This window comes from Nipponia nippon, unplaced genomic scaffold (assembly GCF_047370975.1).
Source record: "Nipponia nippon isolate SJK-2023a ecotype South Korea unplaced genomic scaffold, ASM4737097v1 scaffold_2, whole genome shotgun sequence".
Taxonomy (NCBI): domain Eukaryota; kingdom Metazoa; phylum Chordata; class Aves; order Pelecaniformes; family Threskiornithidae; genus Nipponia; species Nipponia nippon.
This window is the reverse complement of record NW_028262336.1, coordinates 8420992-8439356: the sequence shown is the minus strand read 5'-3', so window position 1 is coordinate 8439356 and position 18365 is coordinate 8420992. Positions and strand designations below refer to the sequence as shown.

Genomic DNA, 18365 nt, shown 5'->3' with positions numbered 1-18365 from the left:
CCCAATGAATCAGTCATCTTGGGCAGGAGGTGGCATTGGAGTAACTTGCCATTTAATATAGATGGCTTAGGGACTTCCTTTGGTATTTAATATTTTTCTCCATTTTGTTTTTTGTTCCAAAATTGCTATCATAAAACCTGAAGAGACTTGTTTGTGATATTTTGTCTTGGTGTCTGGAGAATATTCTAACTTTTCTTCTGCAAATGCAATCCCAGATGAATCCTGAATATATTCTATCATAGCTGTTTTACATAAACAAATGAGTTTACATTTTTGTGTGTGTTTTATAATGCTGTTATTTCTGATATAGAATATTACTTTGTGTTCACAGCAGGAGCTAAAAAGAAATCTTGAATCTCAGCAAGATTCCTGTGAATCAGAAATTTTTCACTTCTGTGTCATGAGCTTGAACAATACATCAAACACCAGTTCAAGACAGGTACTATTTTCATGTCTGTACGCGCTCCTGTTTAAGGTATTGTTACCTGCTGGATGGCAGTGAATGTCAATTATACATTCCTATTTCGGTTCCCATGCAAATTATGCAGCTTTGCGATGGGATCCTCTGGGAGGTGGAGCTTTGAGATAGATTTCCCTGGACCTCTACTTACAGTGAGCTCCCTAAAGAACAGAAGGGCTTTTCAATTAAAAAAACTGGAGCAACATAAAGAGAATCAAAGTGACTGAGTAAGGCAAAACACGTAAAGACACCATCAATCTCGTGTGTTCCTGTGGTGTAGGTGTCAACTTTGTGTCAGCATGGTTCAGGCTTCAGTCTGGTTCTAGGCTTGGTTTTGGTGCTGCCTGGAGTTTGCGCTCTCTAGCCTGTAGGATGTGTCTCTCTGCCACTCGTGCTGTGGTGCTACCTGTCTGCTCCTCTCTGTCTGTCATCTTTACAACACCCTTTCTTAGCTTGAATGGTAGAATTTGAAATGTAGATAATGGCTAAAGACCTTTGTTCTTATTTTTTCTGGTCAGTTTATTTGCAGTGTATTTTGCATGACAGTTCACGCCGGTTTTAAAGTCTTTTACTCATACTGAGGAGTTTTCCAGTGGTTTGTCCAATTTTCATCTTTCCTTTAAATTGAGTTTACTATGATAGAGCAGAGATGACTGTTAAAAGTAAGGTTCTGTTTTCTCTCCCTTTGAAGTATGAGGGAGTATAAAATACCACTGACCTTTTTGGTTTATTTGCATCAAGCTCTTAATTACTTTCTTTATAGCCTCTTAGAGGTATGTGTGAAACTTGTCTGCCTTTTGATCTTTAACTACAAAAACTACGATGTTCAGGGTCCTCATCATTTAAAATTCCCACTGCTCTGTTTTCTTCATAGCCATTCCTCATTTGTTCCTAATAATTGCAATGAAAAACACTTTTTCTTGCCTCTTTAGTTCATGAAATGCGAAAGAGAGAGCTTTTCGTGACTTTGGCAGCTCAGGTATGTTGTTTAACTGTTGAAACAAGGTTTACCTTTTAAAGTATTCCATCTAAGCTGATACTATAAACCTCCACTGAAAACAGGACTGCAAAATTTTGCAGTCATTGACAGGTCAGGGAGTGTGACCAGCTTTTTGAAACTGTTAGTATAGACATGGTATATGTGTTGTGACAGAAATACCTTCCACTGCACTTTTTTCCTGTCTGCCTCCGCCTGCTTTCCTTTCCTGAGCAGGTTCCTAAGGAGCCTTGACAGAGGCTGCACTTTTATGCTTTGTTTGCACCAAAGGAAATTCCTGACTGACTAATTATGGAGCTTTTTCAAATCCTTTTCTTGAAGGAATTGAGGCTTTCTGCATGGTCTATCTGCTCTGGCCTTTCCTTTGCCAAAAGCAGTGGGCCAATTTCAGCCAAACTTGAAAAAGCATTGTCTTCAATTTTTTTTTTTTTTTTTTTTTTTAAATGGATGTCTGGGTGAAGGAGACCCAAACGAGTGCTTCCCACTGCAGAGCAGCAGACAGAACTCGCCTATGAGCCTTCCATTATGCAGCAGCTTATTGGGTGTTCTGGAGGAGAGCGTGCGCCAGGAGACAAAAGGCAGAAGGTCGATGCTGGGTGGAAGTTTCCACAGCTGATGCGTTAGCCAGTGCACTGGCACCTCTGGCCAGGGACTCCCCAGGGAAATGGTCATGGCACCAAGCCTGTCAGAGTTCAGGGAGCGTCTGGATGATGCTCTTAGTCATATCGTTTCATTTTGTTTTAGCGAGTCCTGCGAGGAGCAAGGAGTTGGACTTGATGATTCTTATGGGTCCCTTCTGACTTGAAATATTCTATGATTTCACTTCCTTTAGAGTAGTAATAATACAGTGCAGCAAGATGAGCTCTTCTCAGATGGGGATGTATTTTAGTAAATTATTTTCCTCTCCTGTGCAAGTGCTAGGCATCTTGGTAGTAAGAAAGTTGGCATAACTCCTCCCTTTAGGTTAAAAAAAAAAAAGAAAAGCATGCATCCCTCCCTCTACTGAGGGAACTAGTACCTGTACTAACATTCTGTACAGCAGGCAACGGGGCTTCTACTGGTGCAACAGAAAAAAACGCAAGAACTTGTAGAAACAGTAAGAAAGTAATTCCCAGCGTGGGAGAGGCCATATAAGATGAATGCTGGAAGTTGCTTTTCTCCTTAATGTGAAATGAAGTAATTATCGGTGCAAGAACTTCAACTGTTTATTGGTGGTGGTTTTGAATACTGCTGAGGCGTTTTGTGGGAGCAAAGGAAACCTCTTCCATGACTCCCCGAGTCCGTGTGTGGCGGTGCTGAGTGGCTGTGTTGGTGCTGGAGGATGGCCAGGTGGTGAGGCACAGTGTCCCCTCGGCACTTGTGTTCCCTGTGCCGGGAGACACTGCAGCAGGATTCTGGCAGTTTCCAGGTGCAGGAAGTGGGTGGCTACTGACTGTGGAACTGCCAGTCATGCTGCTGGACATCCTGCTTTCCAGGTGAGACACTAAACCAAAGTCTGATCATTTTTGTTTACAAGAGCTTTAGCTTAACTTTATTACCAATTCCTACTTTTTGGTAATTTCTCCTAATAATAATTACAGTATTTAAACATATTAGTGGTGTGGTCTACTTCAAAGGTAGTTAAAGCATTTTTGTCAGTAACAAGGCTGCCGTTAGGTTTTTTTTGATGCAGAAAAAAAATCTTCACCTAATTACTGAAGGTACAGAAGTACAGAACATATCTTTGAATCTACTTTTGAGAAGTTATAAAGTAAACTTACAGAATGGCTTGGATAGACCTGTTTCTGGGATTTCTTAAGGAATATTTTGTCAATCATCCATGCATTTGTATCAGCTATATCAGATGTTTGATACATAAAGCATGGATCCTTTTTTACTAACACAATTAAACTCATTTTGCCTTTGTTTCAGAAAGACTCATGTCCTAGACTAGGCCAATATGAAGGAGCCTTCCTGAGCAGCATGGATTCTGGCACTCAGCCCGTTGTCTCCAAAAGCTGGTTTTGGAGAGCTAAAACCTTGTGAAGCTGCAGCACATTCAGGAGCGAGGCAAGTGAACTGCAGGCACTTAGAAAATAATGTAAGACTTAAAAATTATTTATGGACTATTATGATGTATTGTGGCATTGTGTTAGTGTGAAGCCTGACCTGTAGACTTCCACTTTCCCCTTCAGTTGCATCCTGACTGTTTTTAACTCTGTCTTGCTTAAAGCCACGTACAAAGGTAAAAAAGCTAAAAGAATCACAGCATTATTTAACTTCGGTTTTAGGTAGACTGTGATTCTACTGTAATTTGACTATAGAGTTGTTTCTGTAGTCACCCTAGGTAGGTTCAGCATACAGACAGAAGTACACTTAAAAGCTGTTTTAGGCTTCTGCCAATGTGAATGTAGGTAGGAGTCTTTGTTCCAATTTCATGTCAGTACTGTCATTGCATGTGCAAAAAAAAATAGCGCTTATTTTCCTTTTGCAAGGCAGCAGAGACAGCTGTTGGTATAAACTTCTGGGTGTGCTGAAAACTGACACCAGTTTCAAGTTTTATATGCCTTTTTTAGATCAGAATTTGGTTACTGATCATGTGGTTTCATAGAAGTGATAGTTGTGATCTCTTGAGGTGAAACCATGGTGTATTTGATTGATTACATTATCAATAATTGTTTAAAGACTTGACTTACTTACCTAAAGAAAAGTTTGAACAGACAACTTCCAAAGCTGACTTTCAGTGGAACAGCACGCACCGTAGCAGTTCCTTAGTGCTAGTCTCCTCACAGGTCAGCATCACCCCTTTGAAGGATGTGCATCTCATTGAAGTTTCAACGCTAAGAGACATCTGAAGCACCTAGTAGAGTGACAGGGGTTTCTTCCAGCTTGCAAGGAGACACCTGTGCACTCCCAGTACACAGGAGAAGAGAGAGAGTTTACTGCATTCTGGTTTCATCAGTATAAAACAGTACAACTGTTGAACACTTATTCTTACGGATGAAGGATAAATTTCATTCATTTACATGAAAATCTTTACTTTTTCGGGAACTTTTCTTCCCAGAAATAATGTGCTATTTGTGTAGTGAACAGAATACTTGGCCTTTTAACTTAAGTACTTCTCATGGTCTTTTGCTATTGTTCTACAGCATTTGTGGGAAAGTAATAACAAAATAGTATGTCAGGAGACTTTTATGCACACTAAGGTGTGTAAAAGTAGGGTGGTTTTGGCTCCTGAAACATTTTCAGAAATGTTTTTGCTTCAGGTTTTTGGTTGTGGTTTCTTTTTTCCCCCCTCCCCTCCCCTCCATCACTCAAGATGTGGAAAACCTTAAGCATGAAGCTGAGAGAGCCCACGCAGCATATTTCAGGTAAGCTGCGTTTCACGCAGAATGTATGCTTAACAAGGTGCAGAGATGGATAAAGAAATGGCAAGCGTTCTGCCTTACACAGATGGACATCCCACTTGAGACCAGTCCCTCAAGAACAGCGGTCAACTAAAGCAGGGGTGCTTTCAGGCATGCTGGCATTCATTTTCTGAAGGCAAGTCTGCTTGTAATGTTACAAGGATGTTTCAGTTTGACAAGCACAGGACTAAGCCATTTAGGATCCAATTTTAATCTTCTACTTGCAAAAGAAGAGTAGTTACGATTTCCTTATTTCAGGAACTGCAGTGCTAGAATTAAGAAGGGGAAATCTTTGAAAGCAAAAGCAGCTTCTTCTCAGTAACTGGAAAATAGCCATGGTCTAGTTTAAGAATCCACTAGCAGCCCCTCTACCACTACAGAGGTGGTGTGCTGACGGGTGGGGGGATTGTCGAAGTTATTCTGGAGCTATACTGGACCAGAGCCTGACTTTCTCATCACACTAACGCAGGGCAGCTGCCGGTGCTGTGCCTTCGCCCCTCATCACCCAGCATTCTGCCAGCAGGCAACTCCAGGGAAGCTCCCTCCTGTCACCATCCCTGGCCCCTGCAGCGGACTCCAGCCCCGAGGATTGCTCTGGTGAGTGTCAGTTCACTGTTGTAACGCTTGGCGAGACGGGGCAGGGACCAGCCCCTCTTCTGTGGGGGGCTGCTACACACACCTACCGCCAGGAAAGGTACAGCATCACTCTTGGAGGCAGGGCATAACCCCCCTTGGAGTATGGTAACTCATGAATAACCCTGGCATTTCCAAACTACAAATGAATTAGACATAAAGTAGGTCTTAAATACGAACACACTGAGTAATACGTATGTACAATTTATTTAAAATACTTTTTAACATACATATAAAAACCCCTCACTATTTATACAGTCTAAGTTCTAGCAACATATACAAATACTGAGCAACTACAATACATGCTGAGGTAAGAACATACATTCTGGGAGAATACTCAAGCCAAAGAAGATTGAAATACATTTTATATCCATATGTCTTCACATGTAGAAGAGACCCATTAAGTGTACCTCTGCTTGTATTGTACACAGGAGAACGGTAATCTTAAGTGCGTCATGCAACTTGGATTTGGGAATCAATGTTTAACAGTTTGTAGCAGACATTTTTAAACCCACCCATTACATATTCCAACTTATCTTCTTAGCCCTAGCAGGTAACATGTTCAAAGTTGAAAGCAAGGAGCAAAGCTTGGGACCAATTCCTTTCAGAAGAGGGACTTGAATTCTTAAAAACCACCGTTCCGGTCAACAGCGCATGCTGCTCAGATAATGAAACGGCATTACAGTTGCTTAAAAAATAACCCACTGTAGAGAAACCGTTAATTGTTACACCATCTTAGCCTACCGTATATCCACAGTACTACCATACCTGGCCTACAGTAAAAATTAAATTCAAGAGTGTTAATTTTAGTGCCTTGAACACATCCATTGATTTTTATGGTAGATTGATTTTTCTAAGCCTGAACTGGTAGTTTGAGAATGCAGAGGTTCCTTAACTTGGCTGGAATAAATATGTCACATCTTGGTGCAAATAAATAACCTCCTGCCCCTTTTGGATAAAATCAGCTCAGATAATTTTGAAGTCATAGTTGCTATTGATGGGTAAGAACACTTACTTACCTGTTTAAGCGAAACTACAAAGACTGCAGACTGGCTTTATCAAGCAGAAAAAAGTTGCAATCACATCAAAAGTGCAACTACAGGCAGGAATTTCTTTTTCATGAATGGCTCTTATATACCACCCTTACTTACACTCACATTTAGGCTTAGACACCCAATTTAAAAAAAATAATTATCATTCTCAATGAATGAGAATGAATGATCAACAAATTGTAGAATTGGGCTTTAAGGTAGCAACAGAGTATGTAATAACATATTCTAGATGTTGAACAGGCCACGCGTAATTTTGGATTGCCGTGTTTATAGATAGCCCTTGTGCAAACAAATTTGCAAGTGGTAAGTCGGGATACGGTACTGGTACAAAGACATGGTGGCAGCCCTCTTGAACAGTATTTGGGTTTCGATTTGGAGGTTCTCCACCGCGTTTAAGGACCCTGGGCAGGAAACAAGGCTGACTTGAGTTACATCACAGAAACAGTAACCACCGAAGTCCATAAAACCGGGCTAATGTGTAGGTAGGGGGTTTCACGTGTATAAATTAATTCAGCATCCTCCCAACAGTCCTGTTACAATAAAAATAAAGCATTTTTATTGTGGGCTTTTTCTACTACTTAGGTTAAAAAGCTGTGCTTTGTTTCTAACAAGATTTAAAAAATGGCAAATACGACATCCAAGTTGGTTTCATTTCGTGATTACCTAGCTAAAACTAGTCTATGTTATCTCAAATAGAAGACTGACTGCAATGTTCTCATAGCAGAGAGCACTGGAACATTCAAAGGACACAAATTCAATTAAATGCTTCTGAAACGGACGCTCTTTGGAACAGTACTGGTTCTCTTGCAAAGGTTTTGGCATCTTTCTTTTATACGTCTAATAAGAACAATCACAAGAAAAGCTCTAAGGCCAAAGTTTTTCAGTTGTGCTAAAACGTACCATATGTGCTAAATGCGTGTATAACACAAACTGTGCACCATTAGAATATTTGTGTGCTTCCTTAAGCACTCACAAAAGTATATACGTATCTATCTTTGTATAAGCTCACTTCTTAACACACGACAACAGCTACTTTGGGGGGGCAGGGAGAACCTTTCTGAATTCAGTCACCTCGAACAGCTGGATGCTTCTTGCACACTGACGGTCAGAGAGGTCTGAATTCGAGGCAGACGCGATTCAGAGTAGCCTTCACTTAGTAGGGAAAATGTAAAAGCGGGTGCCATGTAGCTTGCTTGTATGACTTAATCTGTGCCTCCTGTAGCCCTAGGAAGGAACAAGACTGAGTGGCTTAAGGAGATGAGGCAGAAAACAGATTGTACAGGCAGCAGATTCTAGTTTTGGAAGGCTAACAAAAATGGTGGGAAACTTCTGAGGAACACCCAGCTGATGATTCCTAATCCTGTGAACAAAAGCTGAAATAACGTACTTTAGAATCAAAACTATTTTATGCCATGAAGTTAATGGGATTTTTGCCATCAGTCCTCATAGTAGTTTTTAAAGTCTGAAGTTATGCAGGCATTTTAGAGGGTAAAATGAATTTTAGAAGCTATAGTGCTTACATATAGATCTTAGAAAGTTAGGAGCTTTGGATTTGGGATTTTTTTTCCCCCAGAAATAGTACCATTAGCAAGAAATTACTGGCTTTTGTACTTTAAACTGTTTCTCCCAATTGATCATTCACATCTATGAATTACTGAAGCTAATCTTGAAGAGTTTTTCTCTCATGTCTGACAGACAATTGTACAGTAGTAATAAAAGTCCACCGTTTTGCAGGAAACGAGCTGTAATTATACATACAGCTTAAGGAAAGGCAGAATTCCTGGTTTCCCAGACCTCCAATACCACATCTTTTGGTTCAACATCATATTATTTAAGACTAACAATATCAAAACGATGCAATTAAAAAATGAAACTGTCAGCTTTATGGAACTGGCTTTTAAAAACAAGCCATCGTTCTACTGTACTCGTCAGCTAACTTAGTTCATCCTTACTCCCAGCGGAATGGGCCATGCTCTGCGGTACCTGGTACACCAATTCGTCGGCAGCACCTGGCCCCGGCTGCCCCTTTGGTGTATCGTACAGCGCCTGTGCTGATGAGGTGCTGTCTGTCCTCGATAAGAGTTTATTGTAAGTTCCAACCAGTGGAGGAGCTTGATTCCCTGCAGCTTTGAAGGTGGAAATGGAAGGAACACCCAGAGGAGTGCTGGGATGGCTGGACATGTCCATGATTATTGGAGTTGCATATTCTGGTCCAGTTATAGGTAGTGGTTCAGCATAAGCATGGTAAACTTCTTGTATAGGTGAATTGTAAGGGTCCAAATCGGCGTAACTTGCTTCTTTCCCTTCCTCCGGCTTAAAGGTTGACCTCTGATGAAGCGTGCCGACAATTCCCCCTACCAGTGGCTGAGCATACTCTGTGTTGCAAGCCCCAACAAAACAAAATAAAAACACACTTAATAGGAATTTTTACAGTGGCATCACATTAAGTACAACCTGTCAATTGTGTCACAGAAGTTATCATCCTAAATCAAACTGGGGGTCTGTCTCTGTCCGCCAGTGCCAACTGCTTTGGAGGAAAAAAGTCATTTCCACCAATAGTTAAAGCCATTGGGATAGCTACAACATCCCGACTTCTCAGGTTTATACTTCTTCCCTTGTGAGCTGCAATTTGCCATGCTGTAGATCTGCCTCAAAACAAAGTTTTTTGAAACATGCTTCCCTGCAAAATGAGAATTCAATGAAATTATCCTGCCTGGCTTTGGATAAAAGGTGGTCCTTGAGGCAGAGGGTTTGTCCTCGGAGGGAGGAAGCCTGCATGTGGTCAGCTGAGATGTTTTAGTTCAACAGGTAATCTGAGTTACAAAAGCTGGAGGTGAGAAACCTGGCTAGCTGGGCAAAAACAGACAGGCAGCCAGAAAGAGAAAAGTAATCCTGCCTGCTGTGAAGGCAGAATTCCTGCACGTCTGCGTATTTCTGCCATCAGAGCATAAGCACAGAACCAAAGGCAGTCACTCATCTTCCTCTCATGACTGGTTCACCAAGCAAAGGGCATATCCTGATATCAGCAACTCCTCCTTTTCTAGATCAAAAGAATGATTTAATCCATACAGGCAGTGTAGGGAACCAAGTGCCGTATTTCAGATTTGTGCATAAAGATAATGGAGCAAAATGATTTCCAGCGCATGAAAACATGGCTAAAAAAATCCTTCAACCATTTATGGGGTTTAAGAACGAGTACAAATAAAGAAACTTTCAGTTACTGCATTAACTTGGGAAAGCGTCTCTCCACAGCACATCAAGTCAATTAATACGTACTTTTATGATACACTGAGAACGGATCTGACAAAGCTTGCATTTTAAGAAATGCACTTACCAACAGAACTATTAATTTCTCTTCTGTTCCCCAAAACAAACAGGAAATAATTAAATGTGGCCAAATTCCTGAATTTTTTTGGCATTTCATATATATATATATACACATAGCCCACAAAACCAGTAAAATGTACCTGCAGACTCCGTTTGCAGCATTGTTGGGACTTCTCTTGGTCTTAGGTGACTAATTTCACTGCTGCTGTAGCGTACGGGAGTTTCTTCATGTTCTGCTGATTTGGACGGGAGAAACTGCTTCATTCCTTTCCACCATCCTTCACATGGGTTTAAAAAAAAAACAAACCACACCTAAGACTGCATACATACTGTGTTTTAGGCTATTCAAATATTTTTACACCACAGCTTATATTTTGTAGTAGCAGGTATTTGCATGACCCTAAGGTGACAAGATCTCTTAGTATTTTCTGGCAGAGTGGGGATTCCGAGCTGCAAACGTTAGTCCCACCCCATCAGCTTGCCTGACTGCTCCCCCTTCAAACTGCTGCGCTCCGGTCAATCTATCCCTGAATGTCCCTTAGCAGCGGGGCTGGGGCTACTCGTCATATTAATAAACTCATAACACTACAACACAGAAACCACTAAAAAAAAGTCAGCCATGATTCCAATTTGTGAATCAAATATTTACACAAAATTTTAAACAGTTTCAGTTACAACCTAAGAGTACATTTAATTAACGTGGTTTCTGGCTGTTAGTGTCATGTTTCTAACTCACATTGTTGAAAAAGGCTGATCAGTGAATAACTGCAAAAACCTGAAAGAAGAGGATTTTAACTTCAGTGGCAATGCCAAGGAGTGACTGTGGTCACGAACGCTTTCTGGAGAGAAGGCGGGGGGGGCTGGTTTTGTTAGGTTCCCCCCATCCCTTGCCCCAGTAGCCAGAGCTGTTCTAGTTGTGCTGGCCATATTAACAGATTTCATGCCAGCTGTAGGAGACCATCCTGCAGGTAAAGCCCAAGAAAGAGGAGATTCAAAACCACAGGACACTATTTAACAGAATTTGAGGTAGTGTGTGGAGGGGACAGACCGAGGAAGTGTAGCAACATTATTTTGATACTGCATTTTGCCAAATTGCCTTTTAAACAGACCCGCATACTGAACATTTACATTTAAGCAAACATGTCCATCATTGACATCTAAACACAGGATACTCTGAGTCTAATATTCTAAGACAGCAATGCTGTGACCTATGAGAAGCAGACATGTAATAAATAAATATAAGGTCATGAAAAGGTTTCTTGTCTAAAGGACAAAGCATACTTAGAACTGCCAGTGAGCAAACACGCAGATGTGGACATTTTCACCATGAGGACAGAGAAGTGACGCACGGTGCTACAGGCAGGACAAACCCAGCCGTTGCAGCAGCCCTTCACGCTGTAGCACAGGCATTTTCAGGACGCTGGCTAAGTGCCGCTTGGTGGAATTGTCTGATCTCAAGTTAATGGGGCAAAGACAGTAGGATGGAAAATACGCCTCAGAGGGGCTGCAAACAACCCCACGGGCTTACTAGGGCAACGAAGAAAGACAAAACTTGAGAGACCTTATACACGAAGATGAAAGATTTTTTTTCCAGGACAAAAAAAGTACCAAATATATGATTATCAAATGTATAAAGATATTCCTCATAAATTATTTTCCCCCTCATGTTGTAAAATTAAGAGGTTCTATGCTTTGTTTACTAAAAAAATTCTGAAGGTGTAAGCTCTAACAGGAGACAAGGTATTGTCTATTTCTGAAAAAAAAATTCAGAGAATGAAGCAGTTAAGTCTGTCCAGAAAAGAAATCCAGTGTTCACTATGCCTACATCCGTTAGCATTAGAGAAGCTTCTGCTAGTGGAAACTGTCTGTGTTAGTGCAATCTGAAACACACATCAGACCAGAAATGCCAAGTAAAGGATTTCATAATCCCATTTTGTTACCTGCACGATCCCAGTAAGGTAGATCATACGTGCCCTCAGTTTTTTTCTTGCTGAGAAAAAAAAGAAAAAGGGGGTATTTTAGCTAGTCTGCTTATCGGAAGATGCATTAATTAATGCTCAGCAACTCTCAATTTGGCTGTAACTGGTCCTCAAATTTAAAAGTATAAGCACCAGTAACCTGGCTTGCCATCACCAGTCTGCTGCTACTGGAGAAACCAGTTTTCAGGACAAGCACTTCTAATGAGAACAGTTACAAAAAGCTGTTGGCACTGCCCTCACTATTTAAGCGCACATTTTCTTACAGAGAATACAATTCTGAAAAAAAATCCTTCCCCAAGAGTGGAGCATGTAGTTCCCACAGCGATACGTGCAGCATTTCATTCCCGCACGCCAGGCTGCCCTTCACGTAAAGCACTTCCACGCATCCGTTCATTTACCGGTTTCTCCAATGCCACGCACAAACTAAGATAAGAATCAGAGTAGTGAAGACCATCACCAGCACCGGAACCAGAACTGCTGCCAATGCCACATCTGAAAGCCATTAAATTAAGTGGTGTCAGACAGAAGAGCTTCTCATAAATCAGTTTTTAATTTGAAAATTACTTGCGTAAAGCACGTATTTTTCATGTCTAGCGTCTATCCCACCAGGTCCCCCCGCTAAGCTATCCTGCTGGATGCTCCCGCAGTGTAGACGCCAATTAATATCTAGCTCTTCTACGTGTATGCACAGCTGGCATTTTTGCAAGGTTTTTCATCAAAATCAACAGATTTGTTTTAATATAAGTAAGATTTTTCAGTTAGAACAATGTATTTTATTATTAACAAGGCAAATCAAAAGAGCCCAGGAATATGCAACCACTTAAGTCTGAACCTCCTCTAAGAAGTGACCACCGCAGCACTGTAACAGTTCATCCCAGGCCGCCTGTGACACGAGCCCATCCTGTCCCCTGCCACCCGAAGGACACCTCGCCCATGCCCACAGCTGCAGTGCCCTTGCTCCCTTTTCTGACAATTTTCTTTGATAAACAAAATGATGATGCCAGATGATATTTTTCAAATTTCATGCCAACGTGACTGCTCCATAAAAGATTAACTATGTCAAAAGTGTAAGAAATTATCAAATTAAGTAACAAAGCAGTTACATCTGGTTAATTCTGAAGGGAAGTCAAGTTGCAACTTCTCCTTCTGACAAAATTTGTTCCGTAATTCTCAACTCAGTTTGAACAAGTTTTGAAAGACAGGACTTACATATGTGACTTGGAAGATTGGTTGTGTTTCTGCATGCAGTATGCAACTGTTACATTTTTTATCACATGTACATTTAATAACTGGTAAATATTGAAAAGCTTGGTAATTCGCTGTAATACATTAAGCACTGAGAACACTGAAATTCAGAAAGCACACTTAATATAGGCCGAAGTACCGTAAGGAGTTCCCAAACACTTCTACTGCTTAACTGTGGGTACCTTTGGTTACGCTTGGAGTCACTGTGGTGTTTTTTATTTCCGGTGTGAAAGTTGTTTTATCTGTCTGCAACGAAGTCTTCACTGAATGAATGAAGTCATCGCTGAAGTCATCACTCTTGTCATCATTCTTGTTCTGAGGTGGTGGTGGCACGGTGATTTTAGGAGCACGGCCTTTAGAAGAAAAGAATTTATTAAAAAAGTTATTTGAAGTGCTACTTCTCCATGTTTCCTTTTCCGGAGAAGACAGCTGGAACAGTTTGCTCTAAAGCTTTTGTTCACATTATAAAACGAGGAAAAAAAACCATGAATCAATAACATGGAAAGCAAGCGACTGGTGTCTTTTGAAACATTTATTTTCTAAATTACCTCGTTTACGCCTAAACTAGGTATTTTCCAGGTTAAGGGTAATAACTGGAAGAAATTCAGAAGTATCAGTTACGGACGGATTATGCAGCTAAGAAGTACTTTTTTCTCATTGAAAATATACCCACAATGTCATCTTTGCCAAATTATTTCACTGCTTGTTTTGCACAGTTGAAAAGGTTTTCAGTTGCCTTACCTATACTAAACTGACATCCTAGCAGTTCTACTTTCATTGCAATTTTCTGGTGCCATTTTAAGGGGTTAATCCTAAAAAAGCGTGCAATAATAGGTGGAATGAAATTATTGCGAACTTCCTGGTGCAATTCAGTGTTCCCTTGGAATATCTAGAAAAGAAAAAAAAAAAAAAAAAAGACAAACATTATGTTATACAAATGCAATAGCAACTAAGTAACTACAACCAATTTGGATGTTTTATTTAGGAAAAATAAGCGCTGCAGAATCCTGAAAATTCACCCCAGAACGGTGCTGCTGCCTGCACATCTCCACTCACTTGGCCCTATTAAATAGATAACTAAATAAAAATAAAGGGGGGGGTGTGTTATGTGTATGCACGCAACTACTTACTTCAGAATAAAGGTACCGTGTAATATCCTACTGATGCTCCCCAGGCCGCGCCTGCTGTTAAAGACATCTCACGTGTTTATGGCACTGAATAATTCTCACTCAGCCCTTTTTGGTAGTCTGCATCGACTCTTCAAATGCATCCAGCAAGCAGGTGTGGCACTGTGAAAGCAGGAATGAAGCGGTGCCTTCAAGCACAGTCTGTCCTGTGCCTGGGTGTGGCGTTTGTCAGAACGCACCAAGAGCCGCAGTCGCAGATGTAACCACGCTGTCCTCCAGTGGCGGCCGTCTGCGAGGACTGAACCACCAGCAAAATAAAGGATTCCGGTTCAGAATGGGAGCGCTCTCCCTTCTGTCTCTCTCATGCAGAGCCACGCGGTTCTGGATGAGAAGGGCGCGGGCTTTGCACAAAGGATGAGCTAAAGCTGGGCCTTGGCTGCTGGTCCACGCACACAAAGAACTCATCAAAATTTGACGGTACAGAACGAGTTTGCCTGGCTGCCATTAAGCAGGCAGTCACTGCATGACGCAGCGTAAGCACACCGACAAACTTACAGCCAACGACAGGTTTTGCACTGAGCTGCTTAAAACAATAGAGAAACTAGGCCCAGTGCTCCGACCCAGCGAGCCAGCCCATCATCTCCTTGGGGGGCCGCTTTGGTACCACGTCTGCAGGAAGAAGTGAACTACCGCTCCATGGCAGCGCACAGCAGTTGGGCTCTGGCTCTGCAAATGCAGCTCTTGGGTGCTACTGCAACACGCGTCACCACAGAGGTGACAGCAAATGACTAACATATTTGTTTTTAAAGCACTGGTACAGATAGATACTGCACATCACGTTGGACATAACGCAGAGCAGAATTATGGCACTTGCCTGAAAAAATAAGTATTACAGCGAGGATTCTGCTCACTCGTACCACCTGCTGAACAATAAAGCACCTTGCCGCTCCTAAGGACAAGCACTGTATTGTGTAACAGCTGCTATGTCTGCATAGAATGGAGCAGTCGAGTTTTCAGCACGCTTCTGATCAATGCAGGTGGCTGCTGTTTCAACCCTGATACACAAGATAGATAGCGGTTTTTGTATTGCACGCCTGTGCTTAAGTTTTTTTAACAGAATGACTCAAATATCTCTACAGGTTTGAAAGAAAACAGTTATTCCAGGAAACTGCCCGTTCAAAAGCCCCAAAAAACCCCAACCAACCTCAGAGACTTAAGGGCCTCACCCTGGGCTCCCTGACGTACAGAACGTGTCTCCGCTCTCAAAAGACACACAAGCCCCATGACTATTACTTACGCGTAAGAATTTTAGTTTGTCCTTGCATAGGTGTTAATTGTCTTCACGTTTGAAAGCACTGACTGATCAAATAGAGACCGTAGGCACGGAAAAATAAATCACCTGGCAATGTAAATGCCGTACTTCATGTCTGAGTGGATTGTTTTTTCGACATCTTAAATTAGTAACCAGCATTTTCAGTTTTATGTAGCCAAGTAACACTATCAAACTGCTTACCCAGTCACGATACTAAAAGTCTAGGTAGGCAAACACGAGGTATTTGCCTTGAAAGTGTAGACTCCCTGCTCCTCCCCGGCTCGCTGCAGCGCAGATTTACAAGCACAGGGCTCTCGGTGACATTTGTCCTGCTCTGAATTTAAGCCTATTGTTCCTAAATATACTTAGCAGCAAGGAATGAAGACAGATTAAACACAAGGACAAGTCTATGGTGTTACATTGGAAATAAATGAATAATACAGAGCAGTCACAGTTTGCGTGTCCAAGTAGTGACAATCTAATGCAACACAGCAAGAACAGAAGACCGGGTTCCAATTTACAGCCACTTTTCCCCTAAATTAGGACAATTTTTTTTTTTTTTAAATTAAGCTGTGACAGGCTTGGATCTCACCTGAGAATTATTTGTTTTGGTAAAGATGCAAATGAGGAGCAAAGTACAGAGGTGACTCTGAGGGGCTGCGCCCAGCCCGAACTGCTGTCCTGGATCCTTGCTGGCGCTGTGCCGCGCCAGGGCCCGCTCCTAGAAGGTGGTGCACACTGCATCTGGCCACCCGAGCAGTAAACGCAGAAGTTACAGATGAGGAAAATACATGCCCAGCACTGAAAGTTAGTCTCGCTTCAGGTTTCTGAGGCTGAGCACAGCAAAGGCAACAAGAATCGTTAACATTTATTACCTTCAAGAAAGATTAACAACAGTAAAGTAGTTCTTTACTCCAGGCTTTTCTTAGTCAAGCGTTGGAAGTCAAGTGTTACATAGTAACTTAACTTTACCTGCAGCTCAATGCTCTCTGTTCATTTCATGTTTTGCACAAAAAAAAATTTGCTTCTGAGCTCAATACAGTGCAAGGGTTTTTTATAAGAAATCACTTTCATAATCCATTATCAAACTCTCTCCATTTGCCTCTGTGCTGTCAAACAAAACTTTTCCAACACTGCAACTTGGATTTGTCATTTTTCCCCAATTCAAACATTTTATTCTTTTTCTCATATATAAAAATTTTAAGAAAAGCTTTTCTTGAGTACTGACTGATCTCTAGAAACTACTTGCAAAGAGGACTACAGGAAAGCCTTGGAAAAGCTTCTAGTCTCCTAACCAACGCTGGGAATTACAAACATTTTTCAAAGGAATGGGGAATAGCACCTCCTGGTTTCTCCGGTGGGCAATTAAGGGAGGCTCGAAGGGAGAAGTCTGCATGCACAGGCATCCAAAAGCGACGCTGTATCAAGTGAGGCCATGTCAGACAGAGGGAAAATCTGCTGTTCTCAAGCCTAAGAGAGCAACTGTACTGAGCCCTTTTTTCTGTCATTTAACTACAGCTGGCACCTCCCGGATACGTATGGTGCCTCATGCACTGAACCTCATGGGACAGAGAGTGCAAAAGAAGATCTGTTGCCTGTAATTTCAAGCTCCACAATCTGTTTCATGTCATGAACTTGCAAGAAAAACAATATGCTCAATTAAAAGGCAACAGCTGCAAAGGTTTTCTAAGAACTACACATGAAGCCTAAACCTAGGCAGCTCGCTAGCTGAGATTTTATTTTATGGCCAGAAGAGGGCACTCGAAAACTAGCAAAACAGGCTGGATTTCCGCCCCCCCCCCCCTTGAATACTTCATAGTCACGGTCTGTTAGTTCACGTGGAGGGTCAAGGAGATGGACCAGCCCCACAGTAAAGTCTCCTCCTTTCGGGAGAGTTTCCTACTGTGATTATGTTCAGTGTTCAAAACCTCTGAATTTAACAAACAAGATACTTCAGCCTTTCACTCCCTCGACAGGCTGCTACGTCCTACCTTGAAACGTTCTTAGCCCACGGCGAACAGAAGAAAACCAAGTACGGCTAAGGAGTTACCATTCTCAAGACCCATTTCTAAAAAGTTACTAGGTTGCTAGTTCCTATTCCACGTATGTGATACCACAGGCCGATGCAAGTAAGGTGAATGACATCCAAGAATTTTAAGAAAAAGAAGGAAATTCTAGTTCCAGTCGGGTTACCAAGGAGCCTCTCATTTGTTTAAGAAAATCTGATCTGAACCACTGGGAAGACCACGCAGGACATTAATCTTATTTTGACTGTCTATTAAATACTGCAAAACTGTAAACACAGGGGAAAATAAAGATTATCTTGCCCCTAACGTTAGGTAATTTCTCTGTGTGGCAAAGTGTTTGCAATCTGAACATGCCATTGCATTTTTTAAGAAAACTCCCCTCTGCGCGGGCTGTTCTGTTACACAAGAAACTTACCAGTATTTTGTCAAAAAGTAAAGTTGACAGAACATAAAAGCTGGAAAATTACTCAACCCCCAACATTTATTCTGTAACCACAGGGGGGTAAGAATGTAAACCTTAATTTTGAAACTTACAACCTATTTTGAAAGAAATCTGATTATTCTTAAAGGGACGCAGTACCAGACAGCCTACCACTGGCAACAGAAGTTTCTTGTATAGAATATTCCCACCCCCAAATAGTAATAAAAATAATATGAGTTTCAGAACTGTTCAAATCCTTACATATTTGCATATTCTTGTGTTTTATTCTGCATAGATGCTGCTTATGATTCAAAATGACACTGAAAAGGAAAGTTATGTAACACTTCCGCACCGTACCAAACTTAGTGGCGTTTACAGGCGTGAAATCTCCACAGAACA

The 18365-nt window shown here is 41.5% G+C and overlaps 1 protein-coding gene and 1 long non-coding RNA gene across 2 annotated transcripts in view; one reads left to right on the top strand and one right to left on the bottom strand.

Annotated features, from left to right (window-relative positions):
• The first annotated feature begins 4349 nt into the window (after window positions 1-4349).
• LOC148055642 (uncharacterized) lies at window positions 4350-18358 on the top strand. Its single transcript, XR_015704664.1, has 3 exons — window positions 4350-4807; window positions 5313-5440; window positions 14065-18358. It is a non-coding gene; the product is annotated as an uncharacterized LOC148055642 (long non-coding RNA).
• The window catches only part of DCBLD2 (discoidin, CUB and LCCL domain containing 2), a 47331-nt gene continuing 34630 nt past the window's right edge, over window positions 5665-18365 (bottom strand). Inside the window, exons 10-15 of the mRNA XM_087757115.1 lie at window positions 13821-13968; window positions 13262-13432; window positions 12233-12326; window positions 11796-11845; window positions 9996-10133; window positions 5665-8903 (exon numbers count right to left, since the gene is read on the bottom strand). Coding sequence (XP_087613241.1) covers window positions 8461-8903; window positions 9996-10133; window positions 11796-11845; window positions 12233-12326; window positions 13262-13432; window positions 13821-13968 — 1044 coding nt within the window. The 3' untranslated portion in view covers window positions 5665-8460. The remainder of the gene's footprint in view (window positions 8904-9995; window positions 10134-11795; window positions 11846-12232; window positions 12327-13261; window positions 13433-13820; window positions 13969-18365) is intronic.